This window comes from Lichenostomus cassidix, chromosome 1Aa (genome assembly GCF_008360975.1).
Source record: "Lichenostomus cassidix isolate B80296 chromosome 1Aa, HeHo_3.0, whole genome shotgun sequence".
In the NCBI taxonomy this organism is placed as follows: Eukaryota; Metazoa; Chordata; class Aves; order Passeriformes; family Meliphagidae; genus Lichenostomus; species Lichenostomus cassidix.
In genome coordinates, this window is record NC_139480.1 from 23,854,994 (window position 1) to 23,875,608 (window position 20,615).

Here is a 20,615-nt window from a genome sequence, read left to right on the forward strand (position 1 = left end):
AGCCCCTGCCAGAACTCTGCTCCTTGAACCTTCATTATAACCCCATACAACCTTTCTTAGCAAAGTCTGATTAAAAATACTGGGATATAATGGTTCCCTAGAATAAGGCTTACTGTACTGTTTCATGCCTGACAAATGTGGAGAGGCCCCAAAGAGGGTGAGTGGCCTGTGGTCTGATGTGCAATACGCCAGCAAGGCCTCTCTGTGCCATCATACCTTGGTTGCTGTGCCTGAAGCCATTTTCTGTCCAGAATCTGTTCAGACATGACACTGCATTACCATGTTTTGCTAGTGCTTGGCTTTTCAGCTAGAGCTGGCTCATGTCCAGCCAGATTGGACAGGACTGCAGCCAGCATGTGGCTGATGGCACCACAGGGTGCAGGTATGTCCACGGGAAAACCCTTTCCTCACCTCCAGAAGCAACAGGATGGATGTCCTACTGAACCATGAAGAGTGGAGGGCCCATGGTGGGGTCCCTCATTCCATACTCCTGCTTTCCCACTGTGCACTGAGTTCTACTGGCATAGCCAGGAGGATGAGGTGGCCCCGCTGCATCTATAGAGAGGGGTTGTCCATTGTAGCTGTAAAATGTGCAGTGAAAACTTCTCTAGTCCCCTCTTCCTCAAGAAGGTCACCAACAAGCAGTGGATTTGCTGGGGTGCTTATGTCATCAAGGCCAGCTTTAAGTGTAGGGGGCACATGCACTATTCTGCTTCCAAACATAATCTTAGGCTGCAATCCAGCCTCTGCTATGTGAAGGGCATTGATCTCTCGTTCATTGTTACAGCCAGACCAAATGTGAGCTTTTAGGAACAAATCTTTTTAGACGTTCCCATATCCCACACTTCCCAGAGCTACCACAAAGATTTCCCCTTCCTGAAGAACTCATTTCATCATCACTCATAAAACACTCTGAAGTAATACCAAGCTTTGGGCAGGAAAAACCCAAAACACCTTGAAAACAAGCAAAACGAAAAGATATTTTATCTCAGTTTATCATGGGGTGGGGTTTTTTGGACAAACTATAACTTCCCAAAATACTGGCCTGTAAAGTAAGTGTCTTTTGCAGTTGTGAGTTGTATTCTCAGCGTAGCTTCTTTGGTTTGAGCAGAGTATGGCTGATTTACACCAGCTGAAAATCTGATTCCTCATCTATAGCAGTGTGACTGGGTGCTGTTTTCTAATCAAATAACCACTGTGAAATACCTGATTCACTTTGCACCCAACAGCTGTAGTTACAGTCTGTGTTCCCAGTCACAGTCTGAAAACAAGCACAATAAGAAAGACCGAAACAGCTGCAACTTCTCAGCAGAAAAAAAAAAAGAAGGGAAAAAAAAAAGTTTCTTTTCAGGCTCCAGCTTAGGAAGGAAGTAAAACCATTTTTCTTTTCTGTCTCATGCATGTCAGCTGTCTTAGAAAAATTATTACCACTCTGTTTTGTAACAGAAACTCCACAATATTTAGTAAACTACAAACTCCAATCTATTCATGGCCAAATAGAGATTCGACATTTCTGAGGCAGCCAAAACATGCTCAGTATGTGAATGGGCTGCAGTACTTTCCAGGAGAGATCTGGAATTCACCTCATGGCCCCAGTCATCCTCCTTAGAAGAACATGTGCTTCTTCTGTATTTGGACCATTCAGATTGATTTCATTTTAGTTACAGATTTTGGCTGAAAAAAAATAAACATTTTGTGAAGGAATATTTACTTTCCAGTATTAATGTTTTCCAAAGCTGTTCAAATGAATAACTCTATTTTATCAAACTAAAAGCAGAAAGTATCAGGTGAGTATTCCTAAATACTATTGGTTCTTTAGAAGGCTTTTTTAAAATAAGTGAAATGTGGGCTGCTTTGAGGTGGTAAGGCTATAAGCTTTGTGGAAATCACTTGTAAGGTTAGGAACTATGCAATATGACACAATCCTAAATACACCAAAACCCCAGAATCTGGTGGCCATCACCTACAGAAGGAAAAACGTACATCTTAAATCCGCTGAGTTTTGCAGCAATGCTGTGATATAGTCATGTGGTAAAGAGATAAAAATAGTTGGAGACAAGGGGAATGCAGGAAGGTGGAAAGTGATGAGCAGAAGAAATACAAAAGGAGATGGAAAGACAACAAGAGAGGAAAGAAAAAAAGATGGAATGTGGTTAGCTGCTGATCAGGTACAAGCAAGTATAATGGGGGTACATGGAAAGATTTTCAAATAAATTTGTCTCAGGTTCAACAGCTTGCTGCACCTACTGACATCCACCAAACAGGCTTGGAGCTTCAATTCAATTTGGATGACAAAATCACTAACTGTTCAAGAGTCCACCCCACCTCCCCCTCTCCCAATGTTTCATAACAACTAAAAGAAACCCTAAATTAATACAGCAAAAATGTGATTCAAATGTTCATTATTTTCACCAAGCTGTTGAATACCTCGACACTTCAGGATGGTGTTGTCAGAGACAGAGGTACTGTACTACAACTACTTCTTTTAATCTCATGGATGGCTGCTAGGACTGAAATTTATGTCAGGAACTAAATTGTCTAAATATGGCAAGGTTTGGTATTTCAAAGAAGACACAAGATGAACTGGGTGAAGGGCTGAGCTGATTTTCTAAATTTAGAAACTGACACATGAAAATTATTTTCTTTTGCTTTTAAGTAGTTGGTATGATACTATATTCTCAAGATACTAACACAATACAACCAGTTTTAGAACAGGTTCCCTGATAGGTAGAATTTTGTGACTAATTGTCTCTGAAAGTATGCCTGTGTCTGAAAGGATATATTCAGCTTTGAATAGCTGCAAATTACAAGGAGATTGCACAGGAAGATTTAATATTTGCTTGTACAAAGACTTAAATATATGAGAGCAAATAACTGTGCAAAAGTGAGATGCATAGTAAGCGAAGAGCTAAGAATTCTTTGCAATATGTTCCAATAGATTTGTGAATGAAACAAAAAAGAACATTACATTTCTTTGCTAAAAATGTGTGGAAGTCTTTGGGGATATATTTTTGATAAATTAAGCCATTGTTAGATTATCCTGATTTTTTTAACCCATTTTACTTCAGTAATGGTCATATAATAGCTTAATTTTTAATGATCTAAATCTCATTGCAGTTAATAGCTATATTTCCATAGAAACACTACAAATCTACTTTAGTTGGGCATTTCCTAAGGAACATGTTTGAAAGCATTTCCTAGATTACTATTAGAGAAAAAAAAAGTAAGATAACATTAAATTCTGCAAAAGTCTATGTCTGTTGTCTCCTACAGATTTGGTATCCCTTCCAAAATAATTTAAAGACAAAACAAATACTAACCTTTTATTTGGAAGTAGTACCATTAAAGTAGTCAGTGTGCTTATTCTCCTGCTGGTTGCACCCAAACCTCAAAGAAAGAGCTCCTATTCAGTACAATATGAGCCCAATGCTGACTTCCCCCTGTAGCTGAAGCCAGTCTGATTCAATGATGAGAACATTTCTGCTAATGGCCATGTGCAGTTTACACAATAGCCTTTTCTTTTGATCTGTAACTGAACCTGGAATGGGAAATGTATTCTGGAAATATTTAATTGTTCCTTGAGCTGGGCAAACATCTGAATGAAATGTGTGGTGCAGGATTTGAATGAATAATTTAAAGAACATTATAAATAAAAATAATGCTCCCTTGTGCTTTCTACCAAACCTTCCTAAAAGCTTTGTGACAGCCCAGAATAAATGCTGGGAGTAAGAGAGTAGTTGTTATTAACTGTATTTTGTAGATAAGGAAATGACTTCAGAAAGGTTAAACAAATTGCTCCTGTTCACTGTGTGAATCAGTATCTGCTTTTGAGAACAGAGCGCAGTTTGGGCCTGTGCTCAGTGTGTAGCTCTTACCATTTGCCTTTCCTGCACAGAAGACAAACTGCAGCTTGAAGTTACCAAGGTCATTATGGGAAGCTAGGGTAAAACTGGCAGGGTTGTCATTGAAAGTTTTGTTAATTTTTTTTTGAGGGGGAAAAGAGAAACTTGATTTCCCCCACTTTTTCATCTGTCCTTTGTGGCAAATCACTTTGATCTCCTTGCCTGTAGAAGCATTACAGAATTTGCATTATGCAGCTGGTTCTGTGTCCAGTCTGTGCAGAAGACTGGAGATATAGGAATCCCTTTATCCAGACAGGGTGCATAAACTGAGGATGATATATAACCCTACTCACTGCATGCAGCAAGAAAATGAGGGGAAGGGAGAGAAGAAAGGAAAGGCTTGTTTCCATGAAAGGCTATGTGTGCCCAAGTATTTTCTAATGGAAGACTATGGGGAATGGGAAAACTGGAATGGCACAGCAACTGGTGGTTTTCTCATAGCGTTTCAGTTAATAATGGTTGTGGGACAACAATACTAACTTTACTGAATCTCTATGGCCTACAGAGCAAGAAGGCCAGAAGACTGCCAATACTTCAGGAAGTTTTCCAGATAGAACAGTATTGGCAGATCAAAATAACACAGGTCCTTGGGTGCAAGAAGGATCCAGGCTGAGATGCACATCCAGGCTGGACTCTGGCAGCTGGAGGAGCCAAGCTCTCCAAGAAAGCTGCTGCAGGATGAAAGTGTTTGAAATAAGAAATAAGAACTCAAAATGTTTTGTCTTTGTTTTCTGGTATTTGATTTTGACTGCCAAGATATTAAAAGACTATTGCTTCTATGCATTATATTTATTTCATTAGTCACCTACAAAGAAGTTATGTAGAATAATCTACCTGTCTAGATTAGTTACATACTTAGTGGAGTGAGACAGACTACTCAGGAGGATGGTTTATCACTTTTTTATGGAAAATCTGTCTTAGGACAGGAAGAACTGTAATCCAAAAGAACAGAGTGAGATAGGAGTGAGCAAGAGCCTGAAAATCTAATACACATTCAGAGCAACTTAAAAGTAGGTGGAGAAGGAGAAAATCTCAATTCTACAGCTGTGAGTCATAGGCTATGGGTACACTAGCAAGGAATTTGGTGCCAGAGGAGTGGATCAGCAGATAGAAGCAACTAATGCTGAGGATCCTGCTTCTTCATTACAAGCTGTCTTGGTATTTTACATTGAGTAGGTTTAATCTGATCCTCTAGAGTAAATGACCATACAAAGTGTATTTTTGAAGCTGTTTGAATAATCGATCAGTGTTTTGGACCTTTCTGCCCCAGCTGGGGCTGGAGTATATTTGATGTCTATCCAAGACAGTGCTTTCAGTTTAATTTTTTTTGAAAGAGCTCTTATTTGTATGGACCCGAACTATTCTGTGAACTAAGCCAGCTGAAGATCATGGTAGAAGCTGCTTTGCAATCACTGTTCCAAATCACAAACTCCAGGTAAACACTTAAGATGCTGAATGCTCTATTAGACACTCTGTAATAGACGCTCTATTATTTATATCCCAGAAGCTGTATATTATTTAGTACTTTCAATTTGCTAATGCCATAAACCAGGAGAATAATGCTTCTCATTTTTCACCATCCTGCTAAACTCTTTTTTACTGCGAAGTTATTGTAGTAATATGTTAATATTTACCTGCATGAAGCGGCCCTCTGAAGTTCCCAGATTAGCAATGGTGAGGTTCCCTTTGGTGAAGACGGATATTGAAGTTAACAGGACACTGTTGAACTGGCCCATGAACAAGTCAACCCTCTGCAGAGGAGTTGTAACTTCTAAGCGATATTCATCATCTTGTGCTCTGCAGTATGAAGCATTTCTTGAAAAAGCCTGTTTGAAAATGAAGTGCAGATGAGTACTCTCTTTACGAGTAGCAATAGATCTCTGTCAGAATGAAGTAATTTAGCACAAATGCATTCGACCAAAAGTATTTTAAAATGTTTCAAACTTAATTGCTTCATCAGTTATGATGTTCCATGAGGAAGGCAAGGACTTCTTAATATTATGGGAATGTTTCTTTTAACTTTTTAAATTATGTCTACAGGAATAAGACATAGGGTCTTTTTTTAACTAGATGATATGTGTATAAGCACATATATCAAGGTATCCTTTCTCACATTGACTTCCTTAAAGCTGCTCCTCCAGGAGCCTGAGAATTCTTTTACTGCAGAGCCTGCCCATTGACACACCTAAAAGTTTCCTAGAAAAAGATTCTCTAAAAACATAGCAATTTTTTACACTATAAGAAGAATTTACAGTAATCTTCTCCTCCTATTTTCACCATCTTTTTCAGAGATAAGACATTAAAGTGGAGAAAAAGACAGAGAAAGAAAAGGGAGATAAATCAGGAAAAATGTTTCTGATTGTATGTTTAAATAAAACTATGGGGAAGCCAGATTTTTATAATTACTCAAGTTATTGTATTGATAATCTCTGGTTCATGCACTATTTCATCTGATCTCTATATGTCTTGAGTGTACTAAAAAAAAAGTCCTGCATTTGCAGGACTTTTTCATTTTCGGAATAGAGATTACATGTTTTTAATTTTCATTGGAAAAAGCCTTCAACAATACACTTTATGTTAACTCTGAAGAAGAATATAACCTCTTGACAATTCAATAGTAACCTCTTAAATGATAATTTCATTATTATTGATACTACATCATCTGTTTTGGGGAAATTTTGTAAAGACAATAACCAGAAGTCCCTTAAAGGATCTCACACCAGTTTAAATTTCTAAGTCATGTAGCATGTTCCCACTGTAACATATGCTACGAATGACCATTTAGGAAGATTATAAAGGATCTTATGGTGGTTCCCTATGTTGAAATCAATAGTGAGCTTAACTTCTCCTATTTTTTTTATTGATTTGGTTTTTGTCACAAATATGTTTTAAACAATCTTTTAAGAAGCTTGAATGAAACCTTTTCAAGACAGTCAAGAGTCTTTTTACTAAGTCAAACAGATCCCTATCATCCCCTTAAAGAGTATGTAGGAGTAAAATTTTATTGTCTTGTTTTCTAGATTCAGATGTCTTTCCTCAAAGTATGAAAAAGAAAGCAATGAATGAAGAATGTCTTCTTGGCCTAACTCTGGTCAATTTTGAAACTCAAGGCATTGAAAATACTACCAAAAAAATGTCCAGCCTAGTAGCTCAGTCCTTTGCTGTTGAATTGGGATGTTTCTGAGCTCAGCCCAGCAACAGCACTGGCAGGTGAGGTTTTCTGTGGTCCCTAGGAGTTGCAGTCAGCACTGCTGCCAGCTTTTCTGAAGGTGCCCTGTCAGTTTACTGTATCATTCAGGTGAAAGACTACATCAGACCAAATGAGCAGTTGAAATCTCTGTGCAGTGCTTTAATGATACAGAAGAACGGCTTCTAAATTAGGTCTGGTAGAGCAGTGACTTAACAGTTTGGTTATCCACATACTAAAGGGTTTGCTGTATTAATTTTCTTATTAACTCTTAATATACAGTTCATTTTATTCAGCAGGAACTGAACAATTACTTTGAATTAGGAACACTTAACACACTAAGTATTTTTTAACCCAGTGTTTGACTGGGTTAAATCATCAATGGGCAAATTTAGCTTTTCTGTTTTGGCCACCAAACAAGCTAAAAGCTGTTCTTTTGCACTCATATCCTACCCAGTCTAAAAGTATTTCTGAAACATCTGTGCAGATTACTCATACAATGAGTATGAATAGTTCAAGCGCAGAAAGATGTACAGTTTTCATGCTTTTTGAAATAAGGCAGATTTCTGATTTTACCCTCCCCCAACTTGGGATCTTTGCTCTTTCCTGTAACTGCTTTTTTCCATAAGCAAAGACTTTGGAGAAAGATATTTCTGTGCTAAGTTTAAAGTACTTCCTCCTACATAGTAATTTCAGCACAGTTCAACATCTTAACATGCTGCCTCATGAAACCCTGTGCAAGCTCTTTGGAAAAAGTGGCTAGATTTTCCTGCTTGCCCAGACATCTTTCTTAGCTTCTCCAAAGTCAGCTCAGCCACAAAGTCAGCACAGCCTTCCTTAGAGATGCCATAATTTTATCTATCTGCTGAAGGACCTGCAGCTTGTTACACATATGGTTCTTACAAAACCTGGTGCTTCAAGGATTAACCATAATGTAAGGTTGCCTGTTCAAGAAATAGGAAGGCTTTGATCTTGGAGTAGAAATGCAGAGATTAAAAGGCTACTTAGAAAACTAAAGGAAGATTGATAACAGGGAAAACGTTGGCAAAGAAGCTGCTTTAAATTAACACTTTTAAGCCTGATTCTCTCTCTTCCTCTCTCCCTCCCTTCCAGTATACACATAACTATCCCTTTGGCTGTCAATGTGGAAAAATAACTGATGTCAGATGATGCACTCTGGATATTATGCCAAGTTCCAGTGAGAAATCACACAACTATTGAAATGGACGATTAGAGCACGGGTAAGTGCTTGGGTTCAGCTCTATTGGCACAAGAGGTGCCAATTGTGCGTGTGATTCACAGAGAGGGCTTTGTTAAGCTGGCACAGGTGTGCCACTGGAATGCAGTGAGGTGTGAGCAAGCCCTGCCTTACAGCTGTGTCCAGAAGGCTAGAAAATAATTAGTGTTATCTTATTTGTTCATACAGGAATTTGTGGTGTTTTGGAATTTACCCTTGATTTGGTCCGCAGAAGACAAACATGCCAAAAAAGTCTCTAGACATTGCTGAGCTGAGCTATCAGGAGCTGTCACTGTTTTGCAGCTAACTGATGGTTTATATGTCATATTCAGTGAGCATAAAAATAAAATATTTCCAATGGAGTTGCACATTTGAAGTCAAAAGTGCAAAGCGGGGAGGAATTCTTACAAACACTAATGAAAATCTCAGAAAAATACCCAGTTAGGTCAGTGTCAGAAAAATGATCCAAAAGTCTAGTCTCTAGTCTGAATACTACATTCAGAAAAAAAATCCCAATACATTTTTGTGAGCTTTTCTGTTATTTGCAGTGACTGCAAAATAAAGAAATACTCCTCCAGGCTCATTCTTCTAGAGCTGGTCAAAACCTGCTCTTCTACGTTGCTGTGCTCATATAGAAAGAGATATTATGTATAATGTCTTGATATTGCATTTAATGTCTTGAATAAACTGGAAATCAATGACTTAATCACTGCAGAACATTTCACAGTGTCTTGTGAGCCACTTGGAGGACATAATTAAAATTAAAATTTAATTTGACAAATTGGAGAAATGGTCTGAAAGTAACTAGGGGATGTTTCTTAGTGTCGCTCATAAAATACTACATTTATGAAGTAAAGCGCAAATGAAAGTTGGAATATGCATGACTCTTATTTCCTGCTGGTATGTGTATATGACTTTTAACTTTTTGTCTGCCAAGGATCAAAATTCTAAGTATCAACTTTTTTTTTTCTGCTATGAATTCTGGGATTCTCCCTCAAGAGGAGTGGTCACCTACAAGAGCCAACAGCATTTCTCCTTTCATAGAATCAAAGAATCCTTTTGGAAAAGACCCTTAAGATCTGTGGCATCACATGGAGTAGGGAGAAATAGGCTATTGTTAAATGACCTGGGTCCACATGTCTGCAAATGGCAAAAATCCTTTTTCAAAGAAATTACTGTAGAGTGAATGAATAGATGATGCCACATAAAGTGGTTCCCAAGACCATTAAAACCTAAGAGAGTGTATAAGTTCCTTATCTCTTCTGTTGTGGAAGTCAGTGAATTAAGATGAATATTCAAACTACAGTTTTCAGAGTGGGTCCTATTGGAATCAAACACAAAATGTGAAGAATTTACATGTACAGCAGACTCTGAACAGGAAGAATAACCATGAAAAACACAGAAGAACCTTATCAGATTTTCCTCTCTAAATATTTCTGTGTGTTTTTAACCAATATATATTTGTTGTTCTAGATATACTTGAATTTTCTGGGTAGTTTGCACTATTTCTCTTCAGGTGAGAAGTGCATTTGATCATTGCTTCTCTCCGTTGAAAATACAAGAATGTAATTCTGGCCCAAATAATTCAGTGAAGCCAGGTTATTGTCTGAGGATGAGAGTGACTTGATCATCATCATGGTAATGATGATTCTTGTAATCCTAAGGAAGGGAGAAATGGATCATATTGAACAGTTCAATTTTGCCAGTGGATGCCAGTTCATGTGCTAAATAGCTCCCACAGAAGCAGATCCACTGTGTTTCTGGTTTCTTCTTGACCAGTGAATGACACCTTGAGGATGTGTAGTGCTGTGAACTCAGTCCAGTGTTCATGCAGGACAGAACATGTCTGGGACAGAAGACTGGGCTCTGTTTCTAAGAACTTCTGCTGAGGCAATGAAGTGTTACTCTAAAAGGCTGAAGATTTTTTCCCTCTTTTTGTTTCAAACAAAGAATTGTTTCCCTCTTCTTCCTTCCTCCTCTTCCCAATACTCCGCATGCATTTAAAAGCAATTCAAAGGTTTTTTTTTAAATACAGAGAAAACATGTCCCTCTCTGAGAATAAAATTTTTAGAAGAACTCCATTGATGTAAAATTTTACACAGCATAATTCCACTAACTCTTAATACTTGTTGCTTTGATCTACTTCATTGCTAAAATGAGATGGGGGAAGTTACTCTACTGATGCTCCACTTAAGGTAATAGGTAAAAAACCATCCATGTTAAATGTAATTAGTTAATTCAAATTAAGATGATTTCATGTTCTTTTGTCAAGATCATTCAAAGAGTTATTTGCTTTTGTCATTGAACAGTATTGCATTAGTTCTCATAATCTGGTTAGTGCATTAGCACTAAGTAAATCCTATTGATTCAGCAGACAAAATGGACCTAAGTAATCTTTGTATTTTGCTGATTTCCCTTATATTAATTTAGCATTTTACTCAGTATACAGATTATCAAAGAAGAGGTGTTGACTAATTGCACATTTTTAAGAAATAAAGTACCGCATTGGAGATGTTGTGCTGATGAAAGCAGTTTTGCTGTACATTTGTAGTGTCATTTAGGTGCATTTTTCATAGAAGTCTTTATTTACATGGAAGCTGTGGTGAAATAGAAAAGCTGGGAATTCCATCTAGACCAGTGATCCAAAGATAATGCTGAGTGTGGAGACTCTTATTCCAACATAACATTGCACAACAACTGTATTTCTAGCCAAAGCAGCGGTGCAAGACATGTGTGGGACAGAAAGAAGTCCAGAAACTAGTAGAAAATCATGCAATTTGCCCTAATTTTCACAGGCTGTGTATAAAAGCAGGTAACATCTGCCTTAAGAAAATTAAGCTCTCATTATCACTTCCTGCAAGATCACTTCTCTAGCATTTCTTTGTTTTCACACACCCTGTAGACTGTGCAAGTAATAATTTCATATGACTTACACATGCTTTCTGAACCATTTATGCCATGGATCTTCTTCCTCAGCATTATTATTTTTTTAATTTACTGTGGGATTTGATTCTGGTTTTACTTGTATGTTTGGAAATGAGCAGTAATTCCACTCTGATGTAAAAGCTGCCTGAGATCAGAAACCCACATGCCACCTAGAAAGTTTGAGTAACACAGCTCTCTCCTGGATAATAATTACCTACTGTTGCTTTAGTGAGCAATAATGATGGCCAGATGTGGTCCTGAGTCAGAATAAGTAGAGTAAGTAGAAAACTGCTGAGGTAAGGTGGGTGCTGAGCAAGCTGAAAGGCAGATGTCTGCTTTGTCAGGACTTATGTGTCTCCATCATTTGGCAGCAGAACATGAGGAAAATTCATTGCTTGCTTAGATGTGTCAACCACCTACCGAAGCCAGGTGGGATGAATCCAGGACTTAGATCTGCATGCAGTGCACTGCAGGATCAGCTTCTCTTTCTCTGGAACTTGGAATTGTGCTTACAGAAATCCAAGCAGATCTTTCAGCAGGGGCTGACACGGTCCCATTGCAGAATAATCACCAGCAGACTTGACATGAACTTGATCTGGGACTAAGGAGTTTTAGAATTTGGTCTGAACCCAGGAAAAGAGGCTTAGATCTGAATATTATACATCTTTAGGGGGGTGTCCTTAGTATTATATAACTACTAGTACACATTTTGGACTTTTCTTTTTGTGGGACTATAAAATTTTTCTAATTTGCACGGCTACACAGGATAAGAAAATTATTCTTTGTCCAGTTCTAGTATTAAGATTTATTAAAGGGCCTTCCGAATTTGAGACATAAAAACCACATGACCAGATATCCATTTTAACAAAATAAAAATTACTTTCTGCCTGAAATGATTTCTGTGCAATTCCAGAGAAAAGCAGCAGAGTCACTTTTTCACACTAATAACCAATAGGCAACCCTGCCTTCAGTGGAAGAATTTGATTAAAAAGTCTGGAAATGGAACATTATTAGTAACTCTGTCTGACAAATCTGTGTCCTTTGCAGAAAATGGTAGTTTAACAGATACCACTTCTTCACAGAGAAACCCAGCTTTCATCAAGAAGATGATAAAATGCCAAGCAGCAGCACTGGAAAGCAAGCAGAGACAGGTCCCTAACAGGACATCAGGAGAACAGTTGTTTTGGCAGCAGCTCGTGATTAAGAGCTTAGCCCCCAAACTCCGTAGCTCCTGGGGCTTGGAAGAGTCTGCAAAGATATGTACCACTAGGGGTGGTGTGGTACTTTCTAAAAAACCTCCTCAGTAACTCCCTTGTGAGAGTGCCCATGTGGCCAGTCCCAGGGATGGAGCAACCCTTACCCCTGCAGTCAAGTGTTGGCTAAACCTGGCCCAGCCTGAGATAACCTCACCCAGACCCACACCCATGCTCATACCTGTGTCCCTACCCATGCCTCCCTCCCATGCAGTTTCACTGGAGTCCAGACTCCCCCTGCAATCCCTTATGCCAGGCTGTTTGTCCCAGTCAGACCTTCTATGGCCAGGTGGGTAAATGGCCATGTGCCTAATGGTGGAGAGGAGCTGGCTGGTGAGCACACCCTGCCTTGCACTCCACTGGGACAGGCACAGTGGAGACCCTTGGTACTGCTAGGACTTTGGCAGACAGGCAGTGAGGGCAGAAAAGGAATGTGGATACAGCCCATTACCTTATTACTAGGGTTTAAGCATGTCTTAAAGGGTGCCAGTGCACTCTGCCCATCATTCTGCCCTCCTCATTTATTGTTCTGAGACGTCAGAACCCCACGGAGGAGCTTGCATGTGGATGGGAACAGGTTTTGTGCCCAGGAAGAGTGCTGTATGCCATCTGATATAGAATTTGCAGAGGAATAAATGACTGAACTAGTCCAATGGATTCTGGTGCCTGACTTTGAGCAAACTCAGTCACGTTCTACTTACAATATTAAAACTTCTCCATGCTGTGAGATTATCTAAATAATTTACACCAATCCTTTTTAATCTGACATATATATATGTGGCGCTATTTTTAAACCTGCCAAAAATTTAAAACCAAATAGTGTGGGATATTACTCTTAGAGGGCCTCAAAAGAGTTATGTGTCTCTGTTTATTTTATTAAATATTCTTAGACACAGCCTTCAGATGACAGATCAATAAGTGCCTTTGTGGTTTCCTGATAGAAGGCAGCAATTATTTTCTTCCATTACAATATAAGCACAACCTAATTTTACTCATCTATCATGTGTGTAATGCTAATAAAGAAGCATCACCATGTGTTTATTTTACTCTCACTTCATTGTTTGTTTTGGTATTCTTCATGTCTTCCAACTGTTTAAGCCTTTCATTTAACAGGAGGTGTGACCAGTTTGTCTTGCTCTGTGATACTTGCTGGGAACCTGGTGGCTAAAGCCTGTCTGCAATTTCTCTTTTCCTGTATGGTCTAAGTATGTTAGGCTTTTACCTGAACTTATCTGTAGAAAAAACAGAGACATAAGATCTTAACAGAGCTGAATTTGGATTTCATTGTTAGAGGTGCTTTATCATGTAAGTCCATAATGATTGAAGTCAGGTAATTTGGTTTACAATTGTTTAGCATGTAAGAGATGCAGAAAGGCCAAAGAAAGCCTGGAAGGTCATGATCTATCTAATGACAACTGAAAAGTATAGTTGAGATAGTCAAGGCTACAATCAACTCATTTTCCTCACTTGAAAAATCACAGTTAATCCATGGAAAAGACGCACACTACTGGACTATGTCTGCAAATGAAGTAAGCAGCATTTGTCTCCTCATCTAAGCACATCTCTGCTTTGAGGATACCCCACTGAGGCTGATAATGACTAACTGACCAAATAAACTCTGCTTAAAGACTACATCCAGCTTTCTCTTTGTTGTGGGAGATTCCTGAACAGTGATTCAAAATCCCCCATAGCAGCTACCTCTCAAATATCTTTGTCCTGACTCGAGCAATAAAACCTCATTATTACTCCCAATTTTTCTTTTAATTCAAAGCCAGTTCTGTTTCCATCTTGCTGTCATTTAAGTGTCAGTCAGCTCTTCCGTGAAGGAAATTATTAGGCAGTATTAACTGGTCACAGCTCTGCTGAAGTACATCTGACATCAATCAGATGCCCCATTGGACTCACTTTTCCTAACCCTGACTTCAGTGAGCCCAGGTTTTGGCTTAACATATATTACACTTAAACACAACTGGAAATGTTTTATTTCCATTTTATGACGTTTTCCATGAGCACTGGAGTAAGTGAAGCACAGTTGTGTCGTGATTTATATCTCATGGTTGGTTGACTTTGCTCTCCAACTAAGCTCTGATGGAGACTTTTCCCATGGGTGAGCAATACTTTCTACATTCCTTGTGAGTCTTTCTAATGTTTACAGAGGGACTCCTAAAACTTCATCAGTTTCCATAACCTGAGCCTATATGGGATCTATCTCTGGATTCACACTTGAATTCCCATCTTTAAGATTTCTTATTGCTGAGGCTGTAAGGATAACTAACATAATGGCAGGCCTAAAATAGCACAACCACATTAACTTCATTCCTTTAGAAAACAAGGCCAAAACCAAACAAATTTAGTCAATCACATCAAGATGAGTGGAAGTTTTCCTTATTTTTGCTTTAGGCATGAGAAGAACAAGTTGAAGAAGTGTTTTGGATGTATCATTCAGGTTTATTTTGGTCTAATTCTACCTTTAGAAGCCTCAAATTAAACAGTCCTGAGGGACAGCCTCTTAAAAAGGACTACCTGAAGTCCAACAAAATTGTGTACAATTGTCTTATGGGACTTGTTTTGATAACATGAAATGGCCTTCATCAATCAGACTCTAACTGCAAATTATCGGAGAGCACTTCTTTGCAAGTGGTGCTAGAGACTCATTTTTCTTTTTAATGTTGAAGTTAGTGGTATACCATATTCACTGCTGGACTGTTTTCACTATCCTATGACTTAATCTTCTAGTGGTCAGTGCCTTTCACTTGCATCAGTGGTCTGTGGTTTTATTCTCTCAACATCAAAGAGAAAAATCATCTTGGCTACGTTACAAAAAACAAGTTTTGAACTGTGAAAAGTAAATTGTGACAAACTGTCAGAGTTTATAAAAGCTTTCTTTTAAGTTGAAGGTGACTTACCAAAAGGGGAAAAATGTTTTACACCCTTATGTACACTTTTACAATGTACAAAGAAGGGCCCAAGAATAGTTGAGGGGTTTGAGACTCTGTTTAAAAAATTATTATTTAATCTCAAGTAAAATCAGGGAAGACCAGGTTTGACATTCTTTGGACAAGCATAAGAAATAATGTGCTTTTCTTCTTTTGCCTGTTCCTTGCCTTCCTTCACATTCCAACCCTTCAGGTGTATTTTATACACCAGAGAAAAACAGTTGTATAAAGGACAGTTGGCAAATTCTTGCTAATTTTTTTGGCTGACTGAAATCTGAAAAACCTCACAGGACACTTTTTATTGGAGCCTTAATGAGTCCTCTGGAATAAAGTAAAAGAAATGGAATGCCAAAGCTTGACAGTCTTGATATTTCAGTGTTAAGCAAACAATCAGGACAAAAATTTCGGACTGCCTTTATGCCATTTAAAAGAGCCACAAGAAGTCATAGAAACATTTTTCCCTTTATCAATTTAATGTAGCAGAAATCAGAGCTCTGATGACATTTCTTGAAAATAGGCAACTATAATAAACATAGCAGTATAAGACATTCATTCTGATATGCAAAGCAGCAGCAGACTCTGGAAAAGCTTTTGAAACACGAAATACTTCCCAGCATGTGAAAAGTGGCAAATTATTCTGTCAATATTTTAATGGTATACTTTTCTTTGAAGAGATCACCTTATGAAATGGGGGCATAGGCAAGTGCAGAACGAGATAAGTTAAAGGCCATGAGTTTTAAAGACAGTCATTCACAAATCATATACCCCAGGAATATAGAATAAAGTGCTCTCAGAGAAGAACAATGTTCCTTGTTAAAAATTAACAGAAAAATGAAAAGAAAAAAGAAAAGAAGAGGATATTACTACTTGAAATGAAAATTTAGAACAGCAGTAACACAGCGAAGAGAGATAAACTACTGTGCTGAATGTTTGCTAACTTGTTTTCAGCTCCTGAAAATTGCCTGTCCCCCTCCCACAAAAAAGGGAATCAAATGTTATGCCCGTTGGGGCTGCTGTATCAGCATCCACTGGCAATGCCTACATCTGTGTTGAACACCTGGAGCCTGCCATAAGCAGTCATCCCCCAAATGCCAAGGCTGCTGTGCTTATGCTCAGACTGTGTCAGACCCCCTCCAAGCACATTCCTGCTACTGGGGAGAAGCCACAGGATCTCTGTAATGGGTGCTTCTCCCCGCACTGCCCTGTCCCACCTCTGGCAGTGGGGAGCAGCCCTTCTCTTTGACAAAATAGACTTGCATCTCCAGCCAGGGCTTGTGCCAACATCCTAACCCTGTGCTGAGCACCTATGCAGAAGAGGATGCTGGTGATACTTGGGGTGAAGAAGGCCTGTGGCTCCCACCCTCACTTAGAACCGTTCCAACCCTAAATGATCCCATCCAACTCTAAATGCAGGTTGAGCCGTTGCTCTGTCCTGACACAGGCCTCATACTGGCTGAGTAGAGCCCCAACACAGAGGCTCTGGCCCTCTGGTAGAAGAAAGCATGCCACCTCTGAGCTCCAAATTTCTTGCATTTGAGAAAAGAAAGCTCCCCAAATAGCATATTTAAAGGCCTGCTTCATAAGCAGGTGATTCAAAGTTCAAATGCTTCATGATCCAAAGTAACTGTTAAAAGTACCCAATTCCCACATTTGGTATTTCTCTTACAAGACCTGAAACCAGCACAGACACTGGCCAGAAGGGAAAGGCAAAATTTCTGTGCTTCCTCTGCTCACAGTATTTCATATGGTGGGAGAGCAGGAACTTCGTGAAGTCATGGTGTACAGAAGGGCAGCCCTCCCGCCCAAGACCACCTGAACCCTCATTCAAAATGAGTTTTCACTAACACTTCTTTCATGTAGAAAACTGATGTCAGTCGGACTGTTTCTGTACCAAGCATGAGTAACTGCATTACAATCTGTCTCGTTGTGGCATATTCCAAACCAGCTCTTTAATATTTTTTTTCTGAGAAGGGCAGTGATTCAGCATTAGCATACTTTTAAATACAAGATGTTTTTCAGGGACTCTTCAGTACACATGAATATGAATGTTTATGAATACTTTTTTAAAATATAAAAAAACTAAAACTACCTAAATATTATATTTATCTGCATAATACTTTCTCAAGCAAAAACCTACATTTTTAGACCCAGAAAGACCTCTGTGATTTTCATACTCAATTTACAGGAACTAATCCTTTTAGAGATGAATCAACAGCAATGCTAAGCAACTTGCAATGACCAGAGACTTACACTTTGTAACTAAAACTGAAGGGACAGATACCTGGCAATAGAGTAGTCAAAGACAGCACAAAAGTCACAAAATGTAACAAATCAATTTTCACTTACCCTGTTCAAGCAGTATTTGCTCTCTTTCCCATAAAAGTGTTGGAGACATTTCATGTTCTGCTTGTCAACAATCTTGTTGAAGAACTCGTTGATGGTTCGCACAGAGACGGCGCAGACAGCAGATCTGTTGGTTGGCTCAGAAGAGTCTGGTTTGCTTTGTGCAAAAACACCATAGAGGATATCATCGTTCAGCCCAAGGCCCATCTCGTGTGCTAGAGCTGCACCAGGCTTGCTTACATAGGCAGCTTGCAAAATGTTGAATACCTCCTTTCGGATGGACCTCTTTCTCCGCTTTTCAGTAAAAATGCACTCAAGAGGCATTTCCATGTAGGAACGCATCTCTGAGTCTAAAGTGCAGAAGCGGATAATTCTAGTGTGAAAAGATTGTGAGTCAAGAGTTTCTCTCTGTACAGTCAAAAAGTAGACAAAGTGATCATTTTCAAAGGCATGGACATACCTAATGGGATACGAGTCACGGAACTGAGGGAGGATATCTATATAAGATTGATCTGTGAGAAACTCAAAACCATCCTGTGTTTCTTTTAATCTTCTAACTGATATTGAATGCAGCACATGGGGAGGTTTGAATGTAGATGTCACAGTATTTCCAACAAAGAAGTTGACAAACCTGTCCTTTTCCGTCACCAAAACTTTGGTTCCTAAAGTGCTAACAACACAGTCAGGACAGTTATCAGCTTCTCCATCCACCTGGGGTGAGTACATGCAGTGCACCTCACTTTCAATGTCAGCAGGGTTGTCAGGGTGAATGATGTGACGGTGGCAGATGCCTCCGGACACACTACCACAGCTGATGAGCTGATCATCATAATAAGTTTCTAAAAGCAGTGCCATGTTGACATTATCCTTCCATACACTGTTAGATAAATTGGCTTTATCTCTGCAGTCTTCACATGGTGCACAGTCAGGGTTCTCCAAAACAGGCCCAGTCTTGTACACAGAAATGTTCTGGAGAGTTTCATTTAGTACATAAATCTTGTTGACTGCTCCAATATAAACATGTTGCTTGTATAAAACTACATTCTGAATCGCTGTTTCTGCGATGAAGTTAGGAAGATCATATTTTACACCAAAATTCATCTCTGATTTTTTAGCTGCTTCTTTGCATTGTCCATGGCTCCTCTGCAGCAAGGCAAACAGGAATACGATAAACCCAGAAGGATATGCAGTAAAAGGCTTCATTGTTAGAGATATAATCTGTCAAAAATATATTTAAAGGAAAGACTGGTTATATTTCATATACTAAACCATCAGTTTATCAGACAACAGCAATCTGTTTCTAGGCTGCATGTAGTAGCTGAACGCTTTCAGTTTAAGAAGCGCTGCAATCTTGCTTAGTGTCATAATAGCTGTGTTAGAAATGGCTACAATCACTGTTCTTTCTGGGTAACCATTTCACTGCTTTAGAACAATTCCCAGTAAGGATTTTCTTACTATGAGTAACTTGAGACCCCTCAGCATGTAATAGAGCAGCAAAAGAGAGTTGACTACTTCCACACCGGCATTAACCCAGCTGACTGACATGGTTTAGAACAGGATGGCACAAACATAGCTGAAAGCAAAACTGCCCAGGACACTTAGGACACAACTGCACACAAAGCAGCTGGAGTACTTCAGTGTGTGGATATATTTGTCGAGCTCTCAAGGGGCTGAATGGGTTCCTACCCCAGCTGATCAAAAGTAAGAAATATAAAAGACGTGAAAAAATGTGATGATTTGAGCTGGAGTGGACTTCTATTCTGTTGACATTTTTGATTAACCAAGGCAGAGACATTTCTCCATCAGACCAACGAAAGAGACCCCCTCTCCCTCCAGCCAAATCCCTGCCTTTCATAAGGGCCCAGTTGGGAAAAAAGAATGTCTTTTTTCAGCCAGCCCTACTTCTTGGAATAGTCATTCTCCCTAGTGTTGACAAGGCTTTGCAATGTATTATTAGAATATTTTATGCATCATGTGGTGCCTGGCATGTGCAAGCTTTATTTTAGGCCCTGTACCACAGCAGTAAGTCACTCTGTGAGCCTTACAAGATACAGGCATATCGCTGTATTGTAAACAAAAGGCTATCAAGTGACCTACAGCCATTAACCGATGAAATCAAACCACCTAGCACTTCTCTCTTTTTTTTTACATCTCCACACAGTTGTTTGATGTGGCTTGAAAAACCAAAGGCAGATGACTTGTGTGATATTTCACCCCCTTGAAAGATCAATGAAATGAACTGTGGTTATGAGCGTTTCAGTGCAGTATCCACACTATGCCTTGTCACACCAGACATTTTCTGTTAACATCATGACACAGTTGTTAAGCCAAATTTAGCTTCTTCATGGAGAAAACAATTATGCATTCTAACAGCAATATGATCACATATTTTGAGAAAATCCTTCTAGTTTGACTATAGTTAGGCAATTGTTGCTAATCAAGAAATGCTTGTGACTACTGAAAGAATTTAAACTAGATGACCTTGAAAATTACAAACTGAATAATAGGAATCTGTACAAACTTTTTGTTTCATTAGGACTTCAAGCAAAATGAAAAGATGGCTATAGACAAGAGCTGTTTCAGCCGTGCACAAATGCAGTGATTTCACTAGACTGGTTAAAACAATCCATCAATAATTCCTGTGGTGCTTTATTTCAGCATCCACTGAATTCTTTCTGTGGTTTACCTCTTTAATTACACAAAAAAATAGGTTTTGGAAACTAATTGTTCTTCCTCCTGGTTATCTGATAAGAATCATGACTGAGAGTTAGGGATAAAAATCAGAAACACTGGCTATTTGCAAGTATTAGATGTGAAAAACAAGTCACACTT

The 20,615-nt window shown here is 38.9% G+C and overlaps 1 protein-coding gene across 2 annotated transcripts in view; it reads right to left on the reverse strand.

Moving 5' to 3' along the window:
* Window positions 1-20,615, reverse strand: part of MET (MET proto-oncogene, receptor tyrosine kinase) — a 90,239-nt gene that overhangs the window by 51,630 nt on the left and 17,994 nt on the right. For both annotated transcript variants that reach the window (XM_085042707.1, XM_085042718.1), the window contains exons 2-3: window positions 17,787-19,001; window positions 5,537-5,728 (exon numbers count right to left, since the gene is read on the reverse strand). In XM_085042707.1, coding sequence (XP_084898833.1) covers window positions 5,537-5,728; window positions 17,787-18,986 — 1,392 coding nt within the window. In that variant the 5' untranslated portion in view covers window positions 18,987-19,001. The remainder of the gene's footprint in view (window positions 1-5,536; window positions 5,729-17,786; window positions 19,002-20,615) is intronic.